Source organism: Furipterus horrens, unplaced genomic scaffold, assembly GCF_987537825.1.
Source record: "Furipterus horrens unplaced genomic scaffold, mFurHor1.1.pri manual_scaffold_9, whole genome shotgun sequence".
Classification (NCBI taxonomy): domain Eukaryota; kingdom Metazoa; phylum Chordata; class Mammalia; order Chiroptera; family Furipteridae; genus Furipterus; species Furipterus horrens.
This window is the reverse complement of record NW_028327179.1, coordinates 44,050,094-44,075,012: the sequence shown is the minus strand read 5'-3', so window position 1 is coordinate 44,075,012 and position 24,919 is coordinate 44,050,094. Positions and strand designations below refer to the sequence as shown.

Genomic DNA, 24,919 nt, shown 5'->3' with positions numbered 1-24,919 from the left:
ACCTTAAAAGAAAAGTTGTGAGTTACCTGCAGGAGAGTTCCCATAAGAGTGTCAGCTGATTTCTCAAAAGAAACTTTGCAGGCTAGAAGGGATTGGCAATAAATATTCAGTCATGAAAAGCAGGGACCTACAGCCAAGACTGCTCTACCCAGTAAAACTATCATTTAGAATCAAAGGGCAGATAAGGAGCTTCCCAGAGAAGAAAAAACTAAAGTTCATCATCACCAAACCATTATTATATATTAAAGGGACTTTTTTAAGAAAAAGAAGATCAAAACTATAAACAATAAAATGGTAAAATAGATTCTGTTGACAATAGAATCTAAAAACTAAGTGAACAAGAAGAACTGAGATAAAATCATGGATACAAAGAGCATTTTGAAGGTTGCCAGATGGGAGGGGGTATGGGGGAATAGGTAAAGAAGTGAGAGGATTAAGAAGTGCAAATAGGTAGTTACAGAATAGCCATGGGGATGTAAAGTACAGTACAGGAAATGGAGTAGCCAAGGAACTTACATGCATGACCAATGCATATGAACAATGGTGGGGAACCTGCCCAAGGGAGTGAGGGGTGCTGGGTGGAAAAGGACGTAGGGGTAAAAATTAGAACAACTGTAATAGCATAACCAATAACATATTTAAAATTTTTTTTAAATAAACGTAATTGGCTCTGTTAATAGTTTAGTGGTAATTATATATTTACATGTTCTTGAAATAAAGTAAGCATCTGGTCTTGGGAGAGCCACTGTATTCCAGTTTGAAAGAAAGGGAATGTATTTGGTAATAATTTCTTCAAAAGAATCACTGAAGAGACAGTGATAACTTAGAAACTACTGTCTGAGGAAATTTATTATGTTCTTTTCCGGTGACAAAACAGCTGTCAATTTTATATGCAAATTCTTGTAAGCAAGCACATGCTGTTGTAACAGATAATGTATGATCATGCTAAGAAAGTGGTTTTGTTTGATTTTTCACATCAGTAAAGAAATTCCTGTTCGTTTGTTTGTTTTTCAGATCTAGGTAGTTACATTAGTGGTGGAAATAGACTTATTTACATTGAGTATTACAGGTGCAAATATTTTGCCTCTGACTAGATAAAAACACATTTCCTTCAGTTATTTGCTTTGTAAAAAAGACAGGCCTCTTTCTATGCTTACTTTTAATTGACATAAGGCACAACACTAACTATCGACTGAAACCAGTCAGATCATATCCACTTAAAAGGACAAGTTTTTCTATCCTTTTAAAAACTGATTTCAGCCCTGGCCTAGTGACTCAGTTGGTTGGAGCATCTTCCCATACACCATGGGGTCATGGGTTTGATTCCATTAGGGCACATACCTAGGTTTCAGGTTTGATCCCTGATTGGGGCACATGTCGGGGGCAGCTAATTGATGTTTCTCTCTCACATCAATGTTTCTCTCTCTCTCTCTCTCTCTCTCTCTCTCTCTCTCTCACTCCTTCTCCCTCTCCCTTCCTCTCTCTCTAAAATCAATGAATGTATCTTCAGGTGAAGACTAAAAATAAACTTATTTCAGATATTATGATCCAATTCATTAAATATCATTTGATAAGAATATCTATTGATAAAGTAACTGAATGGATAAGAAAACAAGACTCCATATATAGGCTGTCTACAAGAGACCCACCTCAGAACAAGATACACAAAGATCAGAAGTAAAAGGATGGGGTAAAAAAATTTCATGCAAATGGAAAGGGGAAAAAAAAAGTTGAGGTAGTAATACTTATATCTGACAAAATAGGGAAAGGCATTACATAATGATAAAAGGAGCAATTCAAGAAGAGGATATTACCCTTTTAAATATGTATGTACCCAACATAGGAGGACCTAAATATAAAAAGCAAATTTTGATGGACACAAAGAGAGAAATCAATAGTAATATTCAGGCAGATTTCATATATAAAAATCTTTTACATTTTAGGTAGAAGGTAAGTCTCTTCAAAGAAGTTTTGATTCTGTTTCTGCCAGCAGTTTCTCAAAACAAAAGAAAACACCCCAAACCACTTTTTTTCTAATGTCTTATCTTAGATTTTCTGATATTTTGTAGTATATGTAATTCAAACAATATATTTACTTTAAATTTCAGGGAACACTTTTTTCCCTTAATTCAGAACTCAGGCCTATATGGGTAAGTGTTCCTTTATTTTTAATCATTGTGAAGTCCCTCTTGTTAGAAGGAATTTCAACTCTCTGGCTTTCTTGCTTCCAGATTTTTATTTCCTGTTTCTAAGTAGCTATAAGAATGCAATCCTCTTATTTACAGGGGAAAAAAAAACATCCCAAGATAATTAGCGGCTTTGAATAGCTTTTTTTTATTTTTCTTCCTGGAAATTTCCCTTAATTTCTTCACCAGTTAATTTGCTGTTTTAAAGACTAACATGTTAATAGTTTATTATATATTCCAAGGTGATTTTTTGCCAAAATATTCTCTTTACTTTATAGAAGAAAATGGAAATAAATTGTAAATTGTATAAATTGTAATCCTGCTGATGTGGGAACTCCTGGGCTGAGCAGCAGCAGGAGACACCATCAATCTGTTCTTTTATGGCTTAATTTTGTGTTTTGCATAATTTACATTTAGAACAAATGTATTGGTTTCAAAACCCCAGAAGCAGTGTCTTTCATATTAGTAGTTTAGTAAGTGATATACACCTTGGGTAAGAGTAACTCCCCCAGGCTCAACACTTTTAGACAGCTGAGAAATCAGTTCATGGCATGAACATATGTCCTGTGATACAGTTCCAATAAATATTTGCATTTTATTTAAAAAGTACGGCTTCATACAGAAGGACAATATTGGCCCTTAAAAAACACATAAAATACTAATAGATGCGGAAGAGGGTAAAACACACATTAAATTGAGAGCAACATCCAGAAACCTGAAAGCACAGGTTATGGTATATGCACAATAGTAGATGAATAGACATCATCAAGTAATGACAGTGACCATGAGAGAAGATTTTCTAACTTCCTTGAGAACCATGGTGTTAGGGATTCACTTTTTATAAGAAAAAGACAATACAGTAGTCCCTTTCTATATCGCTGTATCGCGGGATTTTAAAAAATATTATATTTAATTATTTATCACGAATGTTTCGCTATATTGCGGGATTTTGCAGTACTGAATACGTATGTTGTTAAAGTTATGTAGGTTTAAGAGTGTAGAATAAATGTAAGGTTCTTACTTCGCGGGGGAGGGGATGTCTAGAACGTAATACCCGCGTTAAGTGAGGGAATACTGTAATATTCTGTAGGGTAAAAATGGAATGTGTTCTTCGCTTCTTTTTAAAATGTTCCCTGAAACTTTGGTGCCCAATTTTGTCAAAGTGAAAGTATATTTCCTCAAAACCTGCTTGCAATATGTATTTTTCAACACTAGTTTATTATCATGATGCAGTTTTATTATCATAAACTAAGAATTATCTTAGAAATGCATGACCCAAGAAGATAATATTCCAGAAAGAACTATAGATCAACTAGTCAATTGAAAATAACAAATTGAATTTGGTAACAGCTAATGATGCCTATAAAATTCATCTCATTAAAATATCTTGACATATGTGTTGAAACTATTTTATCTTGAAGGATATAGCAAGAGATCATATACATGCTTTTAAGTTTATTAGCTATTCTGTGTTTACTAGTTATTGTAGCTCCACTTGTGTGAGAATTTATCATTAAGCTATAATCATATATTTTGGATCCTAGACTTCCTAGTATGTGTCATTGATCTAACTATGCATACATTATTTACTAGGAATATATATTTTAATACTATACTTTATAACATTTTTAAGCTTGTTAAAACAAATTGGTATATTTCTTAGTCTGCTTGGATGCCACAACAACATGCTATAGGTTAGGTTGCTCAAACAACAGAAATTTATTTTTTCAAAGTTCTAGAGGCTTGAAAGTCTAAGATCAGAAAGCCCAGCAGGTTTTGATTTCTGGCTTGCAGGTGGCTGCCTTCTTGCTGTGTTCTTACATGGTGGAGAGAAAGCAAGATCTCTGATGTCTCCTCTAGAAGAAAACTAATCCCCATCAACCAGAGCCTCAATCTCCTGACTTTATCTAATCTTAATTGCTTTTGAAAAGGCTGATCTTCAAGTACCATCACACTGGGGATTAGGTCTTTATCCTAGGAGTCTTGGTGGGACAAACATTCAGTCCATAACAATATTCATCTTTTGTTTTGTAAAATATATAAATTTTTCTTGTTTATTCTCACAGATAAAACTTAGATTCATTAATCTACTTCCAATTTAAGTACAATAGTATTGTTCTATTGTGTTTATTTTATATATGAGCTTCAATCTTTCTTGGAACAAAGCGTATTATAAAAAATTGTATTTTACTTGGGAATTTTGGTCTTATTTTATTTTCCTGAATAAAATATTTTTGATATCTTGAACCCAGTTTTGGTTGGAGGTATCTTTAGAGGAAAGGTATTTGAATTCAGCAACAATGTTTTAGGTAACAGGTAAACCTACCTGCCTTATGGTGAGAAATGTATAACGTTTATACATAGTTCCAAGAAATCAAGTATTCATTCCTGAATAAATCCTTAATGTGAATGCTTTTAAGGCTGAGGAACAAAGATTTTCTGTTCTATATTTATATGAATGTAGGAGTTCACAAAAGGAAAGAAAGAAAGAAAGAAAGAAAGAGGAAATGATCAGTTATAGAAGTGCAAATAAATGCAAAGAACATCTATTGAAATGTATAATGCAACTTAGGGTGCACTTGGGGTGCATTATTGAAAGCTTGCTAAAGACAGCAGGTTCTTTAGCTTATGACATCCTCTGAGTCATGGTTGAAACCACTCAAGTCACTTGATTAAATTTCTCTCCACAAAGATTTTTGGCCTGGTTTATTGTGTTTTCCAGACATAATGAGCTTATATTGGGGATTGTAACACTGAGTCATGGGCACTGTTAAGGAATTTAGCTTACCAAAAGCACATATGAAAGTATTCACCATGTAGGAGTATGCATAGACACTAAACAGCACTTCTGGTTTTAAACTGTTTTTTATTAGAAGTCATTGCCTGCTTTATCAGATCCGCTGTTGGAATGCATATTGCTCTCAAGTAGCAAGAAGGAACACAAAGTTAGAAGATAAAGGGAAGTTGGCACTATCTATAAAGAGGAATTTTTTGATATCTCCCAATAAAAGTAATGTACAGAATTGTATTGATGTCTTAAATATGCCAACTCAAATATATTTTTGCTTTGAATATTTAAAAAGTATTTATGTCCGAAATGCTTGCTTCTATACTTTATGTTTGTGAGTGTCTATAACTGATCTCTCAGAATGTTGATTAATGAAAATATTAGAATATTTCTTAAGTGAAAACCAGAGAGGGAGAGAACAACCAAATAAGCAGAGAAGCAGCTCTTATAAGAGCATCAAACAGGATAACTTCCTAAACTCTTGAACATAAGTTTGCTTGTTTCTGGGAGTATGTGTAACAACAAAATAAGTCTTCCAACAATTTATTAAATACAACTTTAAATTTCAGGCACTCTTAACCTAAGATCAGATTTGTGAGACAATCAAATTATGAAATCAAACATTAATTTATATACAATGTATGTTACAGTTACCATGTTTTGAAGTTATTCTCTGAATTAGGTCTATGCTGAGGGCACTAAACTTTATTCACAATTATCTCTTGTTTTTATTTCCCAAGAATATGCTACCCAAAGGATAAGAGCCTTCAGAAGAGTGACTCTTTCTTACCAGAACATTGACAGTCACCTGAGCAGTACTACTCCTCTGTCTGAGGGGGTCGGGAACAGCATCATTGTCCAAATCGGTTATCCTCACAACTATCTTGTACTGTGATTCGGTTTCCCTGTCTAGTGAACCCAATAGCTTTATCATTCCTGACACAAAAATGAAAGGAGAAGAGTTATCACAGCACCACTAAATATTCTCATTTTATCCTGAATTATAAACTATATAAATGAAATAATCACCAAAAAAAAGGGGGGGGGAGAATGAACTAATACAAGTTAATTTTGCTAATATATTTATACCCCAGCATGAATTTGTCAGCAGAATAATGGCAGATGTTAATTTGCACACCAATTTACTCAGCTTTAATACAGGCTTACATATATGAAAGAAATACATGCACATAGGCTTTCTAAAGATCTTTTTGGCAAAAGTCAAAGCTTCAGTGCTTTTTCTGCAGTAACTAAGAATTTACAGATACAGCTAACAAACCAATGTGAACATTATGCACTTTAAGAGATTGTTGCTTTTTAAGATGTTCCAAGAATCATAATTTCTCAAAATAAATTCCAAATAAGTATAATATATATGAGCTCATTATTTTTATTATCAACTGGTATTAGTATTTTACAGTACCTGTGTCTGGTTCAATGTAAAATTTAGGAGGTACTCCTAAAGTGCCTCCAACAATGGTATATTTTATATTATTAAATGGCCAGTCTGCATCCGTAAATGTGATTTTTCCAATTAGGGTGTCAACTGGACTATTTTCTAATATATTGAAGGTAAATGTTGATGTCAGTCCAACTGGATTCAATTCATTTATGCGACTCACCCTTATGATGATTGTAATAATTGCTATGGAGAAAAAAGTACATACAAATGTAGTTGAGGTGATCATGTGTCTTCTATATTCTTATTTTTCTTTTTTTTTCAATTAACATTATATACTAAATTCTGAGTATGCAAATTATACCCATATACCTATATTGTTAAATTCTGTCATTAAATTATAATTGTATAGAGCATTTGAAAATAAGTTTAGGATTAAAATGCTTTATTAAGTGATTTTAAATACCCATCAAAACACTGCCTTTTATATGTGTGTATATATAAATGCTACTATTCTGAATTAAAGGTCATAGTTTCCAAAAGTGCATTGTTCCCTGATTGAAACATGGTTAAAATACTTCATATGACAATATAATAAAGAAATATAAAGGACCTGCATTTTACTATGATATTTTGAATATTAACACTTTTAACGCAAAATAAATTCACTCCAGAAATCTTTTAAACAATAAAGAATTCAGAAAAATTAAACTTTGACATTGCTTGAAAACAGCTGCAATGTGCTGTAATAACATATGGGCACCGTTCTTTCACTTATGTGTTAGTCTTTATTTGAATTTTCTTTTTTTAAAAATAGTACATATACACTAAATAAGTTAATATAAGAGAAATAATTTATATACTTCATTATAACAGATCATCAGAATATCTGCAAGTATAATAAACTTCTAAAAAATAATTTTTAAATTACTTTTTCTTTTATATAACTCAATATTTTAATATTTTAAATTGATAATTTCTTACTTGATAATACAGGATTTCCTTCATCAGAAACTCTCACAAACAATGTATATTTGAAATGTATTCCTGCAAAAGTAGCATTATCATAATCTAGATGTGCAGGACCAACCTGCAAATAAAAATATTACATTGAAGGTTATTATTTTTTAATTAAAAACCTATTTTATCATCCATGTGAATATAAAACCAAGACATTTATACTTGTGGTAAAAAAATTAGTGAAAATATATTCTATAACAGTGCTCTTCAAGAGGTATATAGTCAATAGTAATGTGAGCCACAAATGCAAGCCGCATATGTAATTTTAACCCTTCTGGCAGTGACATTATACAGCAGAAGACTAAAAGAGAAAAATCACATGATTACACAGGATTATACTGATAGATGCAAAAACATTAAAAAAATCCAACACTCACTTATGATAAAAATTCTCAGTGAACTAGGATTAGAGGGGAACTTCCTCATATTCATATAGAACATTTTCAAAAAACTATAGCTAACATTATGCTTTGTAGTGAGAAAATAAAAGCTTTCCCACTAAGATGAGGTTTAGGGCAAGGATATCCCCTACCACCACTCCTTTTCAACAGCCCTGGAAGTTCTATTAACCACATTTTTTAAAAATTAAATAATAAAAATAATGAAGGTAAAATTAATTTTAATAAAATATTTTAATTAATTGTGCCCCAAATACTATCATTTCAACATGTAAGCAGCATTGGAAAATATCAATGGCCTTTTACATTTGCTTGTCCATGCTAATTCTCTATAGTCCATTGCTTACTGCACACTTGCAGCATATCTCAATTCAGGCAAGTCACATTTCAAGTGTGAAAAGCACATGAAGATAGTGGTTTCCATACTGGAGAACAAAGTTTTACAATATATAAACTATAAATTTATTGCAAAAACTGTGATAATATTATTGCATAGTCTTGGACTTGGTATTACCACATATTATAGCAGTATACTATTAGCAAGACTAGGATTACATATTCAATTTACATTTGTTCACACTAATTCATTTGCCATAGATTGTCCTTTTCCTATTCCGTCCATACATTTTATTCATAAATAGATGCTCTGGTGTTTAAAGATTTTAAAATGGAGTTGTCATGAATTTATTTGCACTTTTAAAAAATGACTTAGGTATTAGTATTACCAGGAATAATCTCTCAGAAGCAAGCTTTAACTTGCAGGCTTAGAAATTATTCAAAAATGAAATTTGAGATTTATTCTGTGAGAGAGGTCAAAGTATCTCATATTTTTTGCTCTTTCACTTTACTCTCCGGGGAGGGATTGCAGGGCAGGCATGATGTATTCACGATCTTTCATAATGTTAAATAAAAAGGGCGATGTTAAGAATCTCTGCCTCCACAGCCCATGCATAATCACACAATCCTCAGAGTGGCCATAGCTAGAGTAGGTCTAAGGCCATCCAAGAGGAGTGGAAGGAGTGTGACTGCGTGCCGTTTTTCCGAGGTCTTTTTTGTGCTTTACCCACTCACATTAACTATTTTCCTTAAGAAGCAGCCAACAGTTATTAGGGAGGGGAGTTATGTGTAGCAGCTAGGCAATAAATTGGTGCAGAAAAGCATAGGTGATCAACATTATTTTCTTAAGGTCCTACAATGCCCAGAGAGTTATACAAATTGAGGACTGTAAATGAATTGTTAAATGGAAATAAATAGTATTTTTCAATCCTATAATTCTGTAAGCTATGTTCTAAGTATAGATGAAGAGTGGCGACATGAGAAACATTGATGGCACTGAATCAAGTGTCAGTCAAGAAGTTAATAATTCACATTGGAGTGTTACTATTAATTTACTGCATGCCTTTTCTCATCCTATTCACATTAAAATAATATGAGAAAATACAAATAAATTGAACATTGAAAAGAAGTACAAGAAGAAGAAAATAATGAGAGGCACGCACAAACATACACAAATTTCTACATGTCAGAGAAGGCATTGCAGGTCACTGTAGAAATAAAACTGTGCAAATCATTATTACAAATAATGAAAAAAATTAATTGAATTCCTACTTCACTCCAAATCACAGAATTAGTTCCCTTGTGCTTAGAAACTTAAATATGAAAGGTCACTTGCTAAAATATTTCCAGGAAAATGTACAATATTTTCCAGAATATGTGACTATATCATACAAATCAGTAAGGAAAACAGACAAAATAAGAATGAGTTAATACTGGCTCATACTTTTTTACACCAAGTAAACACAGATATTTCATGTTTATTTTTCACACAATTGGAATGTATAAAAAGATGTGCAACCTCATTACTAATCAGGAAAAGTCATGTTAAACTGTGTAAGAGCACCAACTATCATAAGGATATTGATCAAGAGCAATGCTTACACATTGCTGGTGACAGTGCAACACAATGCAACAATCTTGGAAAACAATTTAGCATGACCAGTCACTACTCTATAGGTAGGGGTCAGGATGAACAAAATACCACAAGATTAAATCAGCACAAGAGAAAATGATGCAATCAAGAGAAGCCTAAACAGGAAATGTGTAAGGCCGCTGTCAGTACAACATGGCATACTGCATTACTGCAAACTTTTGTTTTATAGGTAGAAAAGTATACACTAAAGTAACAAGAAAAAGTATAGTATAGTAAATGCATAAACTAGTATTATTTTCACTTATTATCATTATCAAGAATTATGCACTATACCATGTGCTATACTTTTATATGACTGACAATGTGATAGGTTGTTTACACTAACATCACTCTAAACACATGAGTAACTGTACTGTGTTATAATGTTAAAATAATGACAATGTCACCAGGTGATAAGAATATTTCAGTTAAGTTAAAATATTATGGGACCACTGTGATATATATGGAGCCTGTCATTGACTGAAATGTTGTTCTGGGGTGCATGATCTAACCTTATGTCATTAACCGTTTACATATACTATGAGAAGGCAGTTCTGTTTAAGTATAAACCCTAGAGAAGGTGTTGCATGTGGACACCAAGAGGAACAGAGAAGAATGTTCATTATAACCTTAAGTAAAATTCAGAAGGAAATCCAAATACCTACTAATGGGAGAATAGTTATAGTCACACAATGGAATGAATATTAAGGCATATAATGAAATGGTTCAGCTGCTAGGATGGACAGATAGATAGATGATAAAGAAATGATAGACAGATAGATTCATAGGTAGATAGATACTCACCATATATAAATAACTCTTAGAGAGAACATAAATGAAAAATATTAAGTCACAGAAGACTGAATAAAATATGATACCACTTTTTTAAAGCTCAAGAGCTAAGTAAATGAACCATGTTATCCAGGAATATACACATACATAATAAAACTATAAAATTCACCAAACAATGACAAATACAAAATTCAGGATATGGCTGCTCATGAAGGACAAGCAGCAGGGGTGAGAAAGGCTAGTAGCACAGCTGTTAGCAATGTTCTAGCTCTGAAGGGAGGTGATGGGTTCAGGGGTTCATTTTATTACCACATGTCGTAACTTGCAAAATAGTATGCTATCTTATAAATATTAAATATTATATCACAAAATAGTAATTAAAATGAATTGACTAATAAAAATATATTGGGGTGATTTTTCAGGTCAAGGCTCATTAAACAGTAATGACCTAATAAAATACATTATCAGCAATGCTAATATAAAGACATTATTTTTTATTATTTTATTAATAAGTTAAACATATATGAAATAGTTTGGATTCATTATTTAGCAATTCATTATTTAAAACTAAAATGGCATGGCTATCATCAGTACTCTGGTGAAGGTCACTCCTCAATGAATTAAGATAAATTCAGAGTTGATATATACTAGTCTGTTTGTGCTTCATTTGTTATTTTAACATAAAACTTCTGGTGCTTATTACAAATCCTAGTTTTGAGTGACTGCTAATCTTTTTTTTTTCTCCCCTTAGTAAAATATACGTGCAAATGTATGGCTAAAAACAAATCAATTTTATTTTTTTTAATTAGTATCTTAATTATGCCCTTTTGTGAGTTTAAAACTCAAACATTGTTGGAAAGTCAAATATATGTTCTATGTTCTTTTAATAAAGGCTTTACTCACTAAGCATTAAAGTTGTATCAGTTTCTTTCCTTGTACAAACTGGTTTCTCGTTTGGCTTATATAGCAAAATAAGAATGTTGCCATTTAATAACCCTTTCTGAATTTAATCACCTTTTAAGAAAGCTACTATTATTCTCATTTCATAATATAAATTTTTTAAGAGAAGAGGGTTATAGCATATATCAGTAATTTTGAAGGAGGTCCAAGTTTCATAATTTACATAAAAAGCTAAGAAAAGTCATGATCCAATTCAATTTTGCTTTTAAGAAATTTGTGTGGCAGATTTATAAATTTGTTAAATTTACGGTAGGACCAGTACAACAATTTATTCTTGTTGCCATTTGTTCATAGTTTGCGTGCTTGTTTTATTAATTTTATTCTTACTGAAAGTTGTTTGAACAAGAAGGAACCAAAGAAATGTTACAAAGTTCCACAATCTTCATATTCCTAATTTAAAATATGTTTTGACATTTTATTATTTTCTATCATTATTGAAATATAAATTTACATATATAGTTTTTGAGGATATATTTTAATGTTCTGGTCATATTAACAATACATTTTAGTTGCAAAGAATTGTGAAAATGTGGTGTTAATGCATTTGGAACTAATTCGTTACTAAATCCTGTCAATGTCTTATAACACTATTTCACAGTTTAATTTTGTTCATTTATTACTCATTAACTTAGCCATTCTCACAAATACTGAATATGTGTCAGGCATGAGTTTAATAACAAATTTTTTCTTTCTTTGTCAAATTGGGAAGGCAGAAATATAGTAAGTGGTATGGTAAAAGCGATACAAAATGCTGTGAGAACCCAATGAGAAGCACCTGTCCCAGATTAGAGGGAGAAGAAATATCAGGAATGGCTTGCTCATGGAGTGATGTCTAAACAGTGTTATGAAGGCTGTGCAAAAGGGTATGGGAAATCAAATGCAAAATGCTGGGGCATATTTTCTAGCATCATGACCAGTGTGAACAGTAGGACCAAAAGCCAGAGGTGAAAGACACCACACTGTTTTGAGGTTGTGAAAGTGATTCTATGTACCTTGTTCATAGAGTGTGTGGCTGCAAATAGTAAAGATGTTAAGAGGGTTGTATGAAATGCACCTTGAGGCTTGGGAATTAGTCCCGTTGCAAAGGACATGTCAAAGCAAGATGAACATCTGTTTATTACATATCTGTGTCTTACTTATTCAGACCATGTCTGTTGTCTTAGCCATTTGGTTAGATAAGCAATTTTTCATCATGATAATACCCAGACATTAACCACAAATCCTGGTTGAATACAATGTCTAATCCAACCCTTCCTACTCTATTTAAAAACATGAATATAGCAAAATATAGCATGATTTTGGTCTCAAAAATTATAAAAATAAAATTTAAATTTACTGAATTGGTAAGATATTTAAGCTATTGTATATTCCAAAATGCAGCAATAAAATATGCCTAATTATTCTGTTTTATATGTTATTTAATATAAAATGGCAATTACAGTAATTTCAACACATTCCAAAGAAATAACCAGTACTTTATCACAGAAAGATTTGTTCTAGGAAATTTATAACCTTCCTAGTTCAGTTCCCAAGATCAAAATTGCATTCCTGCAATTTAAGGTCCAGTTAAAAATACGGGAACAAATTCTGCCATTAGCTATTTGAACTACTGTAGTTCATTAAGAATTTTATTATAATAAAAATGTTTTATCTAAGGTTTATCACAGGGGCACAGTCAGAGCTCAACTTTAAAATACTTACTTTTAGTTCATTGTTCATAAGGGTAAATATTTCTTTTGCAAAAGCATCTATAATCAAATGATAAGTGATATTGTTATTAGGAACAGTTCCATCCTCATCTGTACAAGTTAGAGAAACTAAAAGAGTTTCGGCTGGGATGTTTTCAGGAAGTTCAATTCTGTAATAAGAAAAGTATGATAAAAAATGTGGTAGAGCATGTTAATCTAGATTTATACAAATTAATAATATGTAATTGAAAAAAATTTAAATGTGCTCATAATTTAAATAGCCACTTCTGCCAATAATAAAATTATAGTGTTGGTTAAAAATCATAAAAGATAAATTATTTGGCATTCTTGCTAATGCCTAGGGAAAATGACCTACAATTACATTGGATTAATAAGCAGCAAATTTAGTAAGAAATATACATACATTATCATTGGAATAATGGCAGTTTGTACTTTAAATTCATAATTTTTTATTCATAAATCTTAGAGCTGAAAGTAATATAAAATTGCTCCATACTTTTGTTTTTAGGCAGATAGCTACTGGATTGAAATTTTTAATTCTAATAAAATGATAACTGTTACTTAGCTCTGTGGGAACACTGCTTTCAGTATAGACAGAGTGGGGGGAAGAGAGGTGAAAAAGGGAAACAATGAAATTGGAAACATTCAGATAATAGAAGCATCTAAGACTAATGGTTCATTGTCCCAATTCAAATTAGTCTTAAATTCAATTGTCCTTTCTTGTTTCAGCTCTGTTTTTCACCTATCTATTCAGTCCTTCTAATTTTAAAGTAGTGCTAATCCTCTGAATCTTTCCCCAAAGTCCCCTTTTCTCTGACCTCCCAATTAGCTAAGGCAGCCCAGCCTAGGCTCTCCTGTTGCTTCTTCGGTGCTAAGCCTTTCCTTGTTTTACTGTTCCCCACCTGGATTCATGTTGTGAAATCTTTCCTACATGATGTCACAAACCCACACACTACAGGCTGGCCCTAGGCAGACCCACTGAGGGCCAGGCCCCTGTCTGGTAACAGCACAGAGCAGCACCACTCAGTAGAACCAACCAATTTTTACTGCTTTTTGCATGAGACAGAGAAATGCTTACTGGGTTAAGTCACTGTTATTTTTGTAATTTTATTTTTTGTTACAGCAACTAGTGTTACATTTCCTGACAGATAACAATGGTTACAATTGTAATTGTTTTTAAAACAATATTTCTAATTTTAATTACTTAAAATACCTTGGGTTTAAAAAGTAGTGGAATAAAATATAAATTGTCTAATTTGTTAACAAACTTCTAATATGTCTCCCAAAAGAATCTGTAGACTGCTAGCTGGAATAGAAGATGAGAGCAAACTACAATTGCCGTGGCTACAGAATTAGTTTATTGTTTCTACCCTCTGTATCTTGACTTTTGAAGTAACACACAGCAATGGCAGTGTTTCTATATGTGGATTTTGGACTATGTTTTGTGACTACAAAGTGACCAGATATGTGCCTGCAATAATATGCATGAAACATTGTTTTAAGTGAGAGTTAAATTATTCAAGGGTAGACCACCAGAACACTTTTTTTAAAATTAAAACTACTCATTTATAAACAAACAAAATAATTATCTATAGATCAATTTGGGAAGGACTGACATTTTGAAAATATTCAGTTTTCATATTCTTGAACATGGAATATCTCTCCATTTATTTAGATATTCTTTTTTTTTTATCAGAGTTTTGTAGTTTTCCTTATATAAATTTGTATACATTTTGTTAGATTTATATCTAAGTATCTCATTTTGGGGGTGCTAATGTAGATGTATAATATTTTTAATTTTAAGTTTTATTTGTTTCATTGTGGTTATATAGGAATGCAATTGATGTTGTATATTAAATTTGGATCCTGTAACCTTGATATAAGCAATTGGAAGCACCAGTACACTTTTATAATGTTGTTTAAAACACTGTTTCTGCTATGTAAGTGAAAACTGATTAAGCTGGAGCTGTTTGCCCAGCTTGCAGGACTAGCAAAGTTCTACTCCATATGGTTAATTTTAACTCCATCTATATTGTCTTTTGTTGCTTAATGATATAAATCACACATTTCTAGGGTTTTCTTCAGGTGTGGATGACTACACACACTGTTGAAATGACATATATAACCAGAATTAAAAAAAAAAAAGTTTGTTATCAGAATACTCCCAGACTAGGTTAAGAATTTTCTGAGCACCTGGGTAATATGTAGAAAAAGTACTAAAGATCAGGAAATTTGTGTTTCAGGATTTAGTTCACTACTAATTAGCTCTAAACTTTGGGAGTAAATAAAATCTTAAGAGATTTGGTACTCCATTTATATAATGGTAATAACATGACTGTATTTTCAAATCCCTGTGTAATATAAAAAGCCACACTGAGGAATATGTATGCATGTGACTTTGAAGCAATCTTTAAATTAATGTCAATAAAAATTTTTAGGAGTTATCTCTCTCTCTCTCTCTCTTTCTCTCTCTCTCTCTCTCTCTCTCTCTATATATATATAGAGAGAGAGAGAGTCATGGTTGTTAACCACCCTGAAAGCAAGGGTTAAGACAAAAATCATCTTTTGGAGTCTCTTATAACTTTCATTTTTATAAATTTTTGAAACAAAATAAAAGAGATTCAATTGTATCAGGAAGGCAAAAAAAAAAAGCTACAAATAGTTTAAAATATAATAATTAAGGAATAAAGAGTTCATTCTTCATTCCAGAAATGTTTATGTTGGTTTATGTTGGTTACCCACTTATTTTTCTCTTTCTCTCTCTATGCCAAGATCTGAAGACCAAATTTTCTGTGATAACTTACATGTAAATATCCTGACTGCATTGAGGTGAATTGTCATTAACATCTTGTAGAATCACTGTGAGCGCTCCAGTTGTGGAATGCACTCTTCCATTGTCATAACCTCTAAAATATAATACCCAAGAATGCGGGGTGGCTGCATCTTCATAATCCAAAGGATAGGCAATCGTGACTTCTCCTGAATCTAAAAGGTAGACAAATACAAATTTGTTCAATACCTCACTAGATAAATACATTATAAACTTAAATAATTACACAGCCATAAAATAGTTCTAGAGATAAATTGTAGAGAAGAAATCACACAGTCTTTGACCTGATGAAGCTCACCACTGACGATCTATGTAGAATGGTTAGTCACAGGGAATAGAGAAGTCTCCTACACTCATAGACCAGAAAATATTTTATGGGAGGATCACAGTCAATGAGGGTGAAGTCTAAGCTAAGTGTTGAGCACAGGAAATCAAGGCAGAGAATATTGGAGTGGGGTAGAGATTTCAAGAATACAGTTATGGCAAAGGGAAGTGAAAGAAGAAGAGGAGATAGGATGTATACTCCAGGCAGGGGCAACATCACATAGAAAGGAAAAAATACATATAAGAATAGAGCATTTTGAGAACAGTAAATTTATATTACTGAAGACTGGGTGAGAGATATGATTGCAACAGTGATGAAAAGAAAATATTTTAATTCATATTTAGCAAGTAGATTTGATAAACATATATTCTAGCTGATTAGACTTTTGTCGGTGTGAAGGCAAAGAAATTCTTAGTATCTTTATGATATTATTCCATCCACTTTTAAAATTATGTTACTTTAAAGATATAGTTTATTGCAATTGAAAAATCAGTTATATACTTCTACTATGATGATGCATTACTTTCATGAATAAAACAATATTTATTTTAAAATTTTTATATTAAATATAAGAGAATAATACAATAAATTGTCATGTACACACCACTAGTTTAAGTGATTACAATTTATAGTCAATTTTGTTTGACTTATAGCATACATAGTTTATTCCCTGCCTGAATTATTTTGAAGACTATGCCAAATAATATATCATTTTATTTGTATTTTCTTATTTATTCTTAAACGTAAAGGACTCTTAAAAATATAACAGAGTTACATACCTAAAACATCACATTAATTCCTTAGCATCATCATATATCCAGTAACAATAAAAGTTCTTAGATTGTTTTATTGCTTTTCAAATTATTATGTAAGTAAAATGCATACTCTGTAATTGGCTGATACCTCTTAACTCACTGTAGTTCATAAGATTCTCCAACATTTTTAAAGTTTTTGTTACTTACTTTTGTGTTTTTTCCTTCATCAAGTAAATGGTAACACACTATGCACTCCCCAACTCATATCTTGGAAATTATTACATAATAATACAGAGAACTGCCTCATTTTACTTTTCTAGCCGGCAGCGGACACCGATCAGCGGTGTCAGCAGCATCGTGGATGTGACGAACAAAATCACACGGACTACACTAATTTGGTGGAGAAAAGGGACAGAACAGCCACTCTAAATCAGTGAGAGTGCCACGAACCTTGCCTGGACAGGCTTTTATTCCTTTCTGGGTGGATCACATCAAACAAAGTTACAAATCTTTTGCTAAGGTTGCTTTAGATGGTTGTTGTTTACAGATAATAAAGAAAAGAATGTTGTGCATGCAAGGAAATGATAAGGATGGGCGATCTGGCCACATCCTGTTCTTAAAACAGTTCAGAATAGACCTGAGAAGTTATTTTAAAGCTATATCGGGTTGGTGCAAAAGTAATGTCCAACTTTTTTAAAAGAAAGTTTTAGATAGTATTTATTAAATTTGTGCCTCTTATAATTTTTGATGTCACAGTGACTAATTTATACCTTATGTTTTCAGATTTTCAAAGTATTGTTCATAACTGTCTGCAATATTTGCACCTATGTTCATCCCATCTAAAGACCACATTAGAAATGTTTTACTCTATGGGTTTCATAATGGTACCAATGCAAGCATAGCAGCAAAGTCTATTCAGAGCGCTTATGGGGATGATGCAGTGACTGAAAGAAGTTGCAGGAAGTGGTTTTCCCATTTCTGAAGTGGGGATTTCAGTTGGAAAAACAAGCCAAAAGAGGGTCATCCAAAAAAACTTGAATCCGAAGTGTTGGAAGATGTTGTCACAGATAACCCCACCGTTAACCTCTAGGGAACTTGCAGAAGAATTTAACGTAGCCCATACAACCGTGCTACACCAGCTGAAAAGGATCAGAAAGGTTTCAGTAGTTGGAAAATGGGTTGCACACGAACTGCCTCCAGAGAATCTGCAACAGCGTGTTGCTTGTTGTGAATCATTGCTTTTGTGACACCTTCAGGCACTATTTTTAGGTAGGCTTGTTACAGGTGCTGAGGAGTGGATCCTTTACCATAACGTTAAATGCCACCAATCGTGGATCGGTCAAGGAGGAAGAAGAGTTCAACTAAGAGGAGAACTTCATCCAAAGAAGATCATGTTGAGTGTGTGGTGGGATATGGAAGGAATTTTACATTATGAACTGTTAGACAATTATCAATTACTGCTAATCTTTACTGTGAACAACGTCATCATCTGAAAGCAGCTTTGAATCAAAAGTGACCCTTGTTAGTCAACAGAAAGGGTGTCATCTTCCATCACGATAATATTTGTCCTCACACAGCTCGACTCACCAAACATTTCTTGCAAAGAGCTCAGTTGGGAAATATTGCTTCATCCTCCATATTCTCCTGACCTTGCTCCTTCTGATTATCACTTGTTTTGGGGACTACAGAACCATTTTGATGGTCTTAGGTTGACATCAAGAGAAGAGATTGAAAATGATTTGGATTCATATTTTGCTTCAAAACCTGAAGAATTTTATAAGCATGGCATTTATAAGCTAGTTGACAGATGGAATGAGGTTCTAGAAAGCAAAGGAAGTTATGTTAATAAATAAATATTTTCATAATCATGGGCTTTTCCATTTTTAAAATAGACCTCGAAATAGGACATTCTTTTTGCACCAACCTTATACATTAAACATCTGTTGCTTTTCAGCTCAAGGTGAAGAAGTTTGTCAGTAAAAGCAAGCTTTAAAGATACAATGCAGGCCTGATTCCCATGGGAAAGCTGATCTGCAGGCCTGGTTCCTATGTGCCACCTTGTGCCTATCAGTTTTCCAAACCAGGGCTGAGCTACGTTCGCCATTGCCACACGGACCGGTCCCCTATATCTAGTTACAAATATTTCATTGGCTATGTATATTTTCAATCTTGTTATTAAATAATATTGCAATAAATATCATGTATATATGTCTTTATATTTTTGCTAGTGTATTGGAGATATTTTCTAAGGTAGGATTAGAGTCAAAATGTAAATTCATATGCAACTTCCCTATATTCTGCTAATTATTTCTCCATGAGGGTTTAGTACTTTTCATTTTACCAGCAGTATATGAGGTCTGTTTCCCAAAACCTTGCCAACAGAAGATATTGTCAAACATGAATTTTTGCTAATACTATAGGTTAAAAACAGTCTTTGCACTTACATTTTATTTGTCAGCACACACTCGTTCACCTCCTCCCTGCGTAGCCATCCCAGTCTTCTCTGCCTCAATTTCCTATACTCATTTTTCAACACTCAGCCTAGGTTTTGCTGCACACCCTTCACCACCCTCTGCTGTGACCCTCCTATAACATTTTTTCCGACCTATGCAATTTAATGTACATCTAAATCATTTGGAGATTATGAACATCAGATCAGAAATGTATTCTCAAATGTTTCAGGAAAAAAATTTTCCCACATGTTTGTGATTATTTAAAACAATAATATATCATTTTCACTCTCAATTTTATTATGAGCAAGGCTGAGAATTCTTTCATATGATTCAGAGTCATTTACAACTCCTCTAAACTGTTGATTCCTGCCTTTAGGTCATTTTCATATATGGCTATTATTTTTATTTCTTCTAAAATACAGATATTTTCTCAATTTCTTGTTTGTACTTATACTTTGCTTTCAGTTATTTTGTTTGTATGCCATAAAGTTGTTTCTGTAGTAATGATGGTGATAATAATAATGGTGATAATGATATAATGATTATATCACATTTATCAATTTATAATCATGTGGTGTCTGGACTGTGAGTTAAAGTTATAAAAGTTTTTCTTATTCCCAGGTTTATAAAGAAATTTATTCATAGAAGGTGGGGCAAAAGTAGGTTTATAGTTCATATGGAAAATAATACAACAAACTTTTTACATACCTACAACTGTAAACCTACTTTTGCCCCACCCTGTATTTTTTTCTACTATGTGTATGGTTTGATATTGTAAAAATTGTCTAATCTATTTAATTTGGGGGGGGTATACAGTATAAAAATGTTATTATTTCTAATGCTATCCAGTTATTACATCATATGTTAAAATGTCAATTTCTTTGAACTTACTGAATACTACATTTTCATGATCATTTGGGACTTTTTTTGAGATTTTCTATTCTGTTCAATATGTCTGACTATATAATCATTTGTCAGCATCACACTGTTTACAATTCAGAGGCACTGTGATATGTTGTAATAAATACTAGGGTCAGCTTCTCCTCATTGCTGTTCTGTTCCAAAATTTTTTTTTCTTACTGTAAATCCTTGTTGTTCCTTTAGCTCCAGGGATAGCAGGGTTCAAGAAGGGCACTATATGTAAAGAAGTAACATAAGCCAGTCAGAGAAAGACAGCTACCATATGATCTCAATATATGAACAAAATAAACTGATGAACAAAATTTTTTAAAAGGCATTGATATATAGAATAGACAGTTGTCAGAGGGTAGGTGGGAGAGGAGACTGGATAAAAGAAGGCAAGGGGACTAGCCAAAAAAGAAACCATTATAAACATAACACATAGACACAGATAATAGTGTGGTGGTAGCCGGAGGGAAAGGTATGTTGGGGGCTAGGTGGAGGTGTGCAAAGGCTGAGGGCAATAGGGCCAGAAAGAAACCTGCTTGGAAGGAAGAGCGCATGACGCAGTGTGCAGTGATACTCTCTTGAGTCGTACACTTAAAACCTCTATGGTTTTGCAAACCAATGTCATCCTAATAAATTCAATTTAAAAAATAATATATACAAGTTTTTAAGAAGAAAATATCAATAAAAATAAAATTTGAGATTTTAATTAAGTTGTTTTTATATAATTTTATTGTATCTGTATTTGCAGAGCATTTAGCTTTTATGTGTAATACACTCTCTCCTTTTTAAGTGTTGTTCATTTTTAGTTTTCTAAGTAAATATATATTTAATTCCCAGCATTATTTCTATGCTGATATCTCCCCAGTTATTTTAGTTGCCTGGAGTGCATCCTCTAGTGGATCCCTCAGGAAGAGGAACAATATATCTTGAGTGCTTTCATACTTCTAAAATTCGATCTGCTTTCTTACCTGTGAGATCATTTTCTGTGTATAAATTTTCTAAGACACTTTTTATGTCCTTGAATTTCCTGAATATGTTACTGTATTATCTTGTGAAAAAAAGCATTGTAGAAAATATGTTTACAATTCTATTATCACTCTTTTATAAATGAGTTAATCTTTTTTGCCTAGGGCCTCAAATGTATTTTTTGTTAATATCTAATATTTTACAAGAATATGTTTCAGATTCAGTCATTCTGTATTGATTTATCAGAATCTTTGTTTTTTTAAATACATAACCTCTGATCTTATTTTATATTAGGAACATTTTCTTCGGTGATACTTTTTTTGGTATTTGTTATGTTCCAATACTTTTGTTTGATTATTCAGGGATATTTAGAATGTAATTTAAGGTATTGTCTCTTCTCTGCCTACCTTCTATATTTTCATTTTTGTCTTTATTCATTTCTATATTTTAGTCTTTGTAATTATTCGTCGTCGTCGTCGTCGGCAGCCGTCCGTCTCGAGAGATGATGGTGTAGCTTCTTAAGAGTCTATCTGCACCACCGAGAATGGCTGTGCAGTCCGACTCGGGAGTGACACGGTATCTGTCTCCTCCCGTGTTGATGACGCTGGAGTGTCCTCTCCAGTGAAGCTGAAGCTACAGAGCCTGGGCAGGGTGATGTGGAGGGTCTGCTGTTGCCCATGCAGCAGACCCCCCCTCTCTTCGCAGCTGAAGGGTCCAAGGGAAAGACGGAGTCAATACAGCTTGGCTTCAGGTGCGCCGCAGGAGTTGCCGGTGTTGACTACAACGTCAAACCGCCTTAGGGACTCCGGCTCCGGATTTTCTGTCGGGGTTTACTCCCTTAGCCTTTCCCCTGAAGAGGTATGCCGCAAGGCAGCGGAGGTTTTTTGGAGTCAGAGTTTTCCTTCTCTGATGTGCCCTGACTGGAAGATCGAACCAGCGACACTTAGCTCGCAGGCCGACGCTCAATCCACTGAGCCAAACCAGCCAGGGCTTTGTAATTATTAAATGTTTTAAATAATCACAAACATGTGGGAAAGATTTTTATGAACCATTTGATGGACTTGGTGATATCCATGATCTCCAAATACTTGAAATATTTCTTAAGAGCATTCTCCAACATTACCACAATAGAAACTACAAAATTCAGAAGTTAACATCAATGCAGCTTATGCTGAAACTCCCTTTCAAATTTCACTCATCTCACAAATATTGTTATATCAAAAAGATCTAGTTCAGAGCCACACATTGTCATGTCTCTTTAGTCTCCTTCAATCTAGAAAGTCCTTCATGACCATTTTGAAGATGAAAGACTAGTCATTCTGGAGAATTTCCTTCAGTTAGATGTGCCTGATGTCTGCTCACAATAAATTTGGGTTAAGCAGTTTTGGAATAAATTTCACAGAAGTTATACTGTGTTCCTATTGCATGCTATCAGTTTGTCTTGTTCCTGAGGATGTCCACTTTAACTACTTGACTAAGATAGTATCTGCCAGTTTCCTCCACTTTTAAGTTGTTATTTTATTCTTTGTAATTAATAAGTATTTTGTGGTGAGATATTTTGAAAATATGTAAAGAATAATGCTCACCACTTGGCTCGCAACTTATATATGTATTTTTATCTATTTGAACTCATGGTGCCCCATTTTATATAATGGGTTACAATCTGCAACCATTGCTATTCATTTTGATGTTCAAATTGCCCTGCACTGGCTACAGGGAGCCAATTCAAACTGATTTCCATGTCTTTTTAACATACCCTCATCAATCTCTGAGCATGTTCTTTCTTTCTGTCACAAGATATTTCAAGATTATCTCTACTTTAACTCATGTTACCTCAAAAAGAGCCATTTCTCTAAGGGGTTCTTATAGGTTAAAATGTCATTTATAACTCTCATATCTGATGGAAGAAACTAGCATTCATTTATCTTTAAAATAGTTCTTTTATGAATCTCCCTGATACATAACTAATCTATGCTGCCACTCCCCTCTCCTCACTACCGGCTGGGACACCTTTCTCTTCTGGCTTAAGCTCTGATCTGCCACAGTCCTGCTCTCTATCGTCAACTCTCACGGCTCTCAGATTCTACTCCCAAAACGGGGCTCTTTCTACTGATATGATAGACAGGGTATGTTCAATCCTGTTCCTTTATGTATAAAATTCTACTTCACTTTTTAAAAAAGAGAAACCTTTCTTTCTCCCCTTCCCTTGCTTTGTTCCTAGGTTGTTAGAGTCATGGACTCCTAACATTAGGTCTTATAGAATGTATTAGAGTTACAAATATCATAATCAAATACAGGTTCTGCCATGCAAATTAGCTTCATGAGCTTTGGGTACATTAAGTGTCCTCTCCAAGCATCACGTTAGTTGAAGATTAATATAGTAAAAACACAAAAGAGTTATCATGTATGCAGAGTGCTTATAAGAATGTATGATATAGAATAAATATTCAATTTATTTGACTAGTACTATGGTTTCCATGGGTAAATCCACTTCTCAGAGAAAACCTTATACAGTAATGTCCCAGGGACCCCTGCTGTGGGTCTGAATTGTTTGGGAGTCCCCTGGAGCACACAGATTGTGCAGACCATTTCCATACTTCTGAAAAGGAAGGGATGATCACTTTTTACCACATATAACATATGCTATACATGTTCATAAATATTGTAAAGAGTCTTTTACCCTAGAAGAGTGATAATCAGGCTTATTTTTAACTAGTAAAAATCATGCTTTATGTTATACTTTATGAAATTATTAGCAATAAAATTATTATACCTTCATTTATTGAAAATTCTCTTGGTGTGCCTATAAATTCATAATTTACTGAATCTCCTATGTCTCTATCAGTTGCTGTCAACTTGACTAGCTTTGTTCCAACAGGCAGATTTTCATAAATATTTATAGGTGCATCTGGTATGTATCTGTGGGACAAAAGGGATTTTTTATCACTTAGTGTAAACAAATGTCTCTTTTCATCAATGTCACACAACCTATATTTTAAATTTTGTGATACATATTTTGTAACAGTTTCAAGACTCTGTCTTTAAAAAGTCTTTTTTACAAATTTTATATATATATATATATATATATATATACATACACACATATATATAAAGTTTATGAATTATAAAGTAAAACTTTAAAAAATGTTTCCTCCTATCTATACCCTTTCTCTAGTTCTCTTTGTGACTGGTAAATTACACTTTAATTCAGATAACAAAATAGTATAAACATTTTTGCAATCACTTTTTTTATTTCATATATGTTTGAAAATATTTTTATATCAGTAAGTACTCATTGCCTAAATTTTTTTTAATGGCTACATTGATTTTTCAATATGACTGTATCAACATGAATTTTTCACAATATTTTACTTATTAAAGATAAAGAGCAGGAAAATAGAAAGCTTTGAATTCTTATTCCATCAAAAACAAAAGGACAGTTTCCTGTAGTTTCAAGCAC

At 32.9% G+C, this 24,919-nt stretch overlaps 1 protein-coding gene across 1 annotated transcript in view; it reads right to left on the bottom strand.

Annotated features, from left to right (window-relative positions):
* The window catches only part of LOC150001661 (cadherin-related family member 3-like), a 104,379-nt gene that overhangs the window by 45,530 nt on the left and 33,930 nt on the right, over positions 1-24,919 (bottom strand). The window contains exons 12-17 of the mRNA XM_090286884.1: positions 24,233-24,378; positions 16,026-16,206; positions 13,214-13,370; positions 7,358-7,463; positions 6,398-6,619; positions 5,765-5,910 (exon numbers count right to left, since the gene is read on the bottom strand). Of these exons, the coding sequence (XP_090143010.1) occupies positions 5,765-5,910; positions 6,398-6,619; positions 7,358-7,463; positions 13,214-13,370; positions 16,026-16,206; positions 24,233-24,378 (958 nt within the window). The remainder of the gene's footprint in view (positions 1-5,764; positions 5,911-6,397; positions 6,620-7,357; positions 7,464-13,213; positions 13,371-16,025; positions 16,207-24,232; positions 24,379-24,919) is intronic.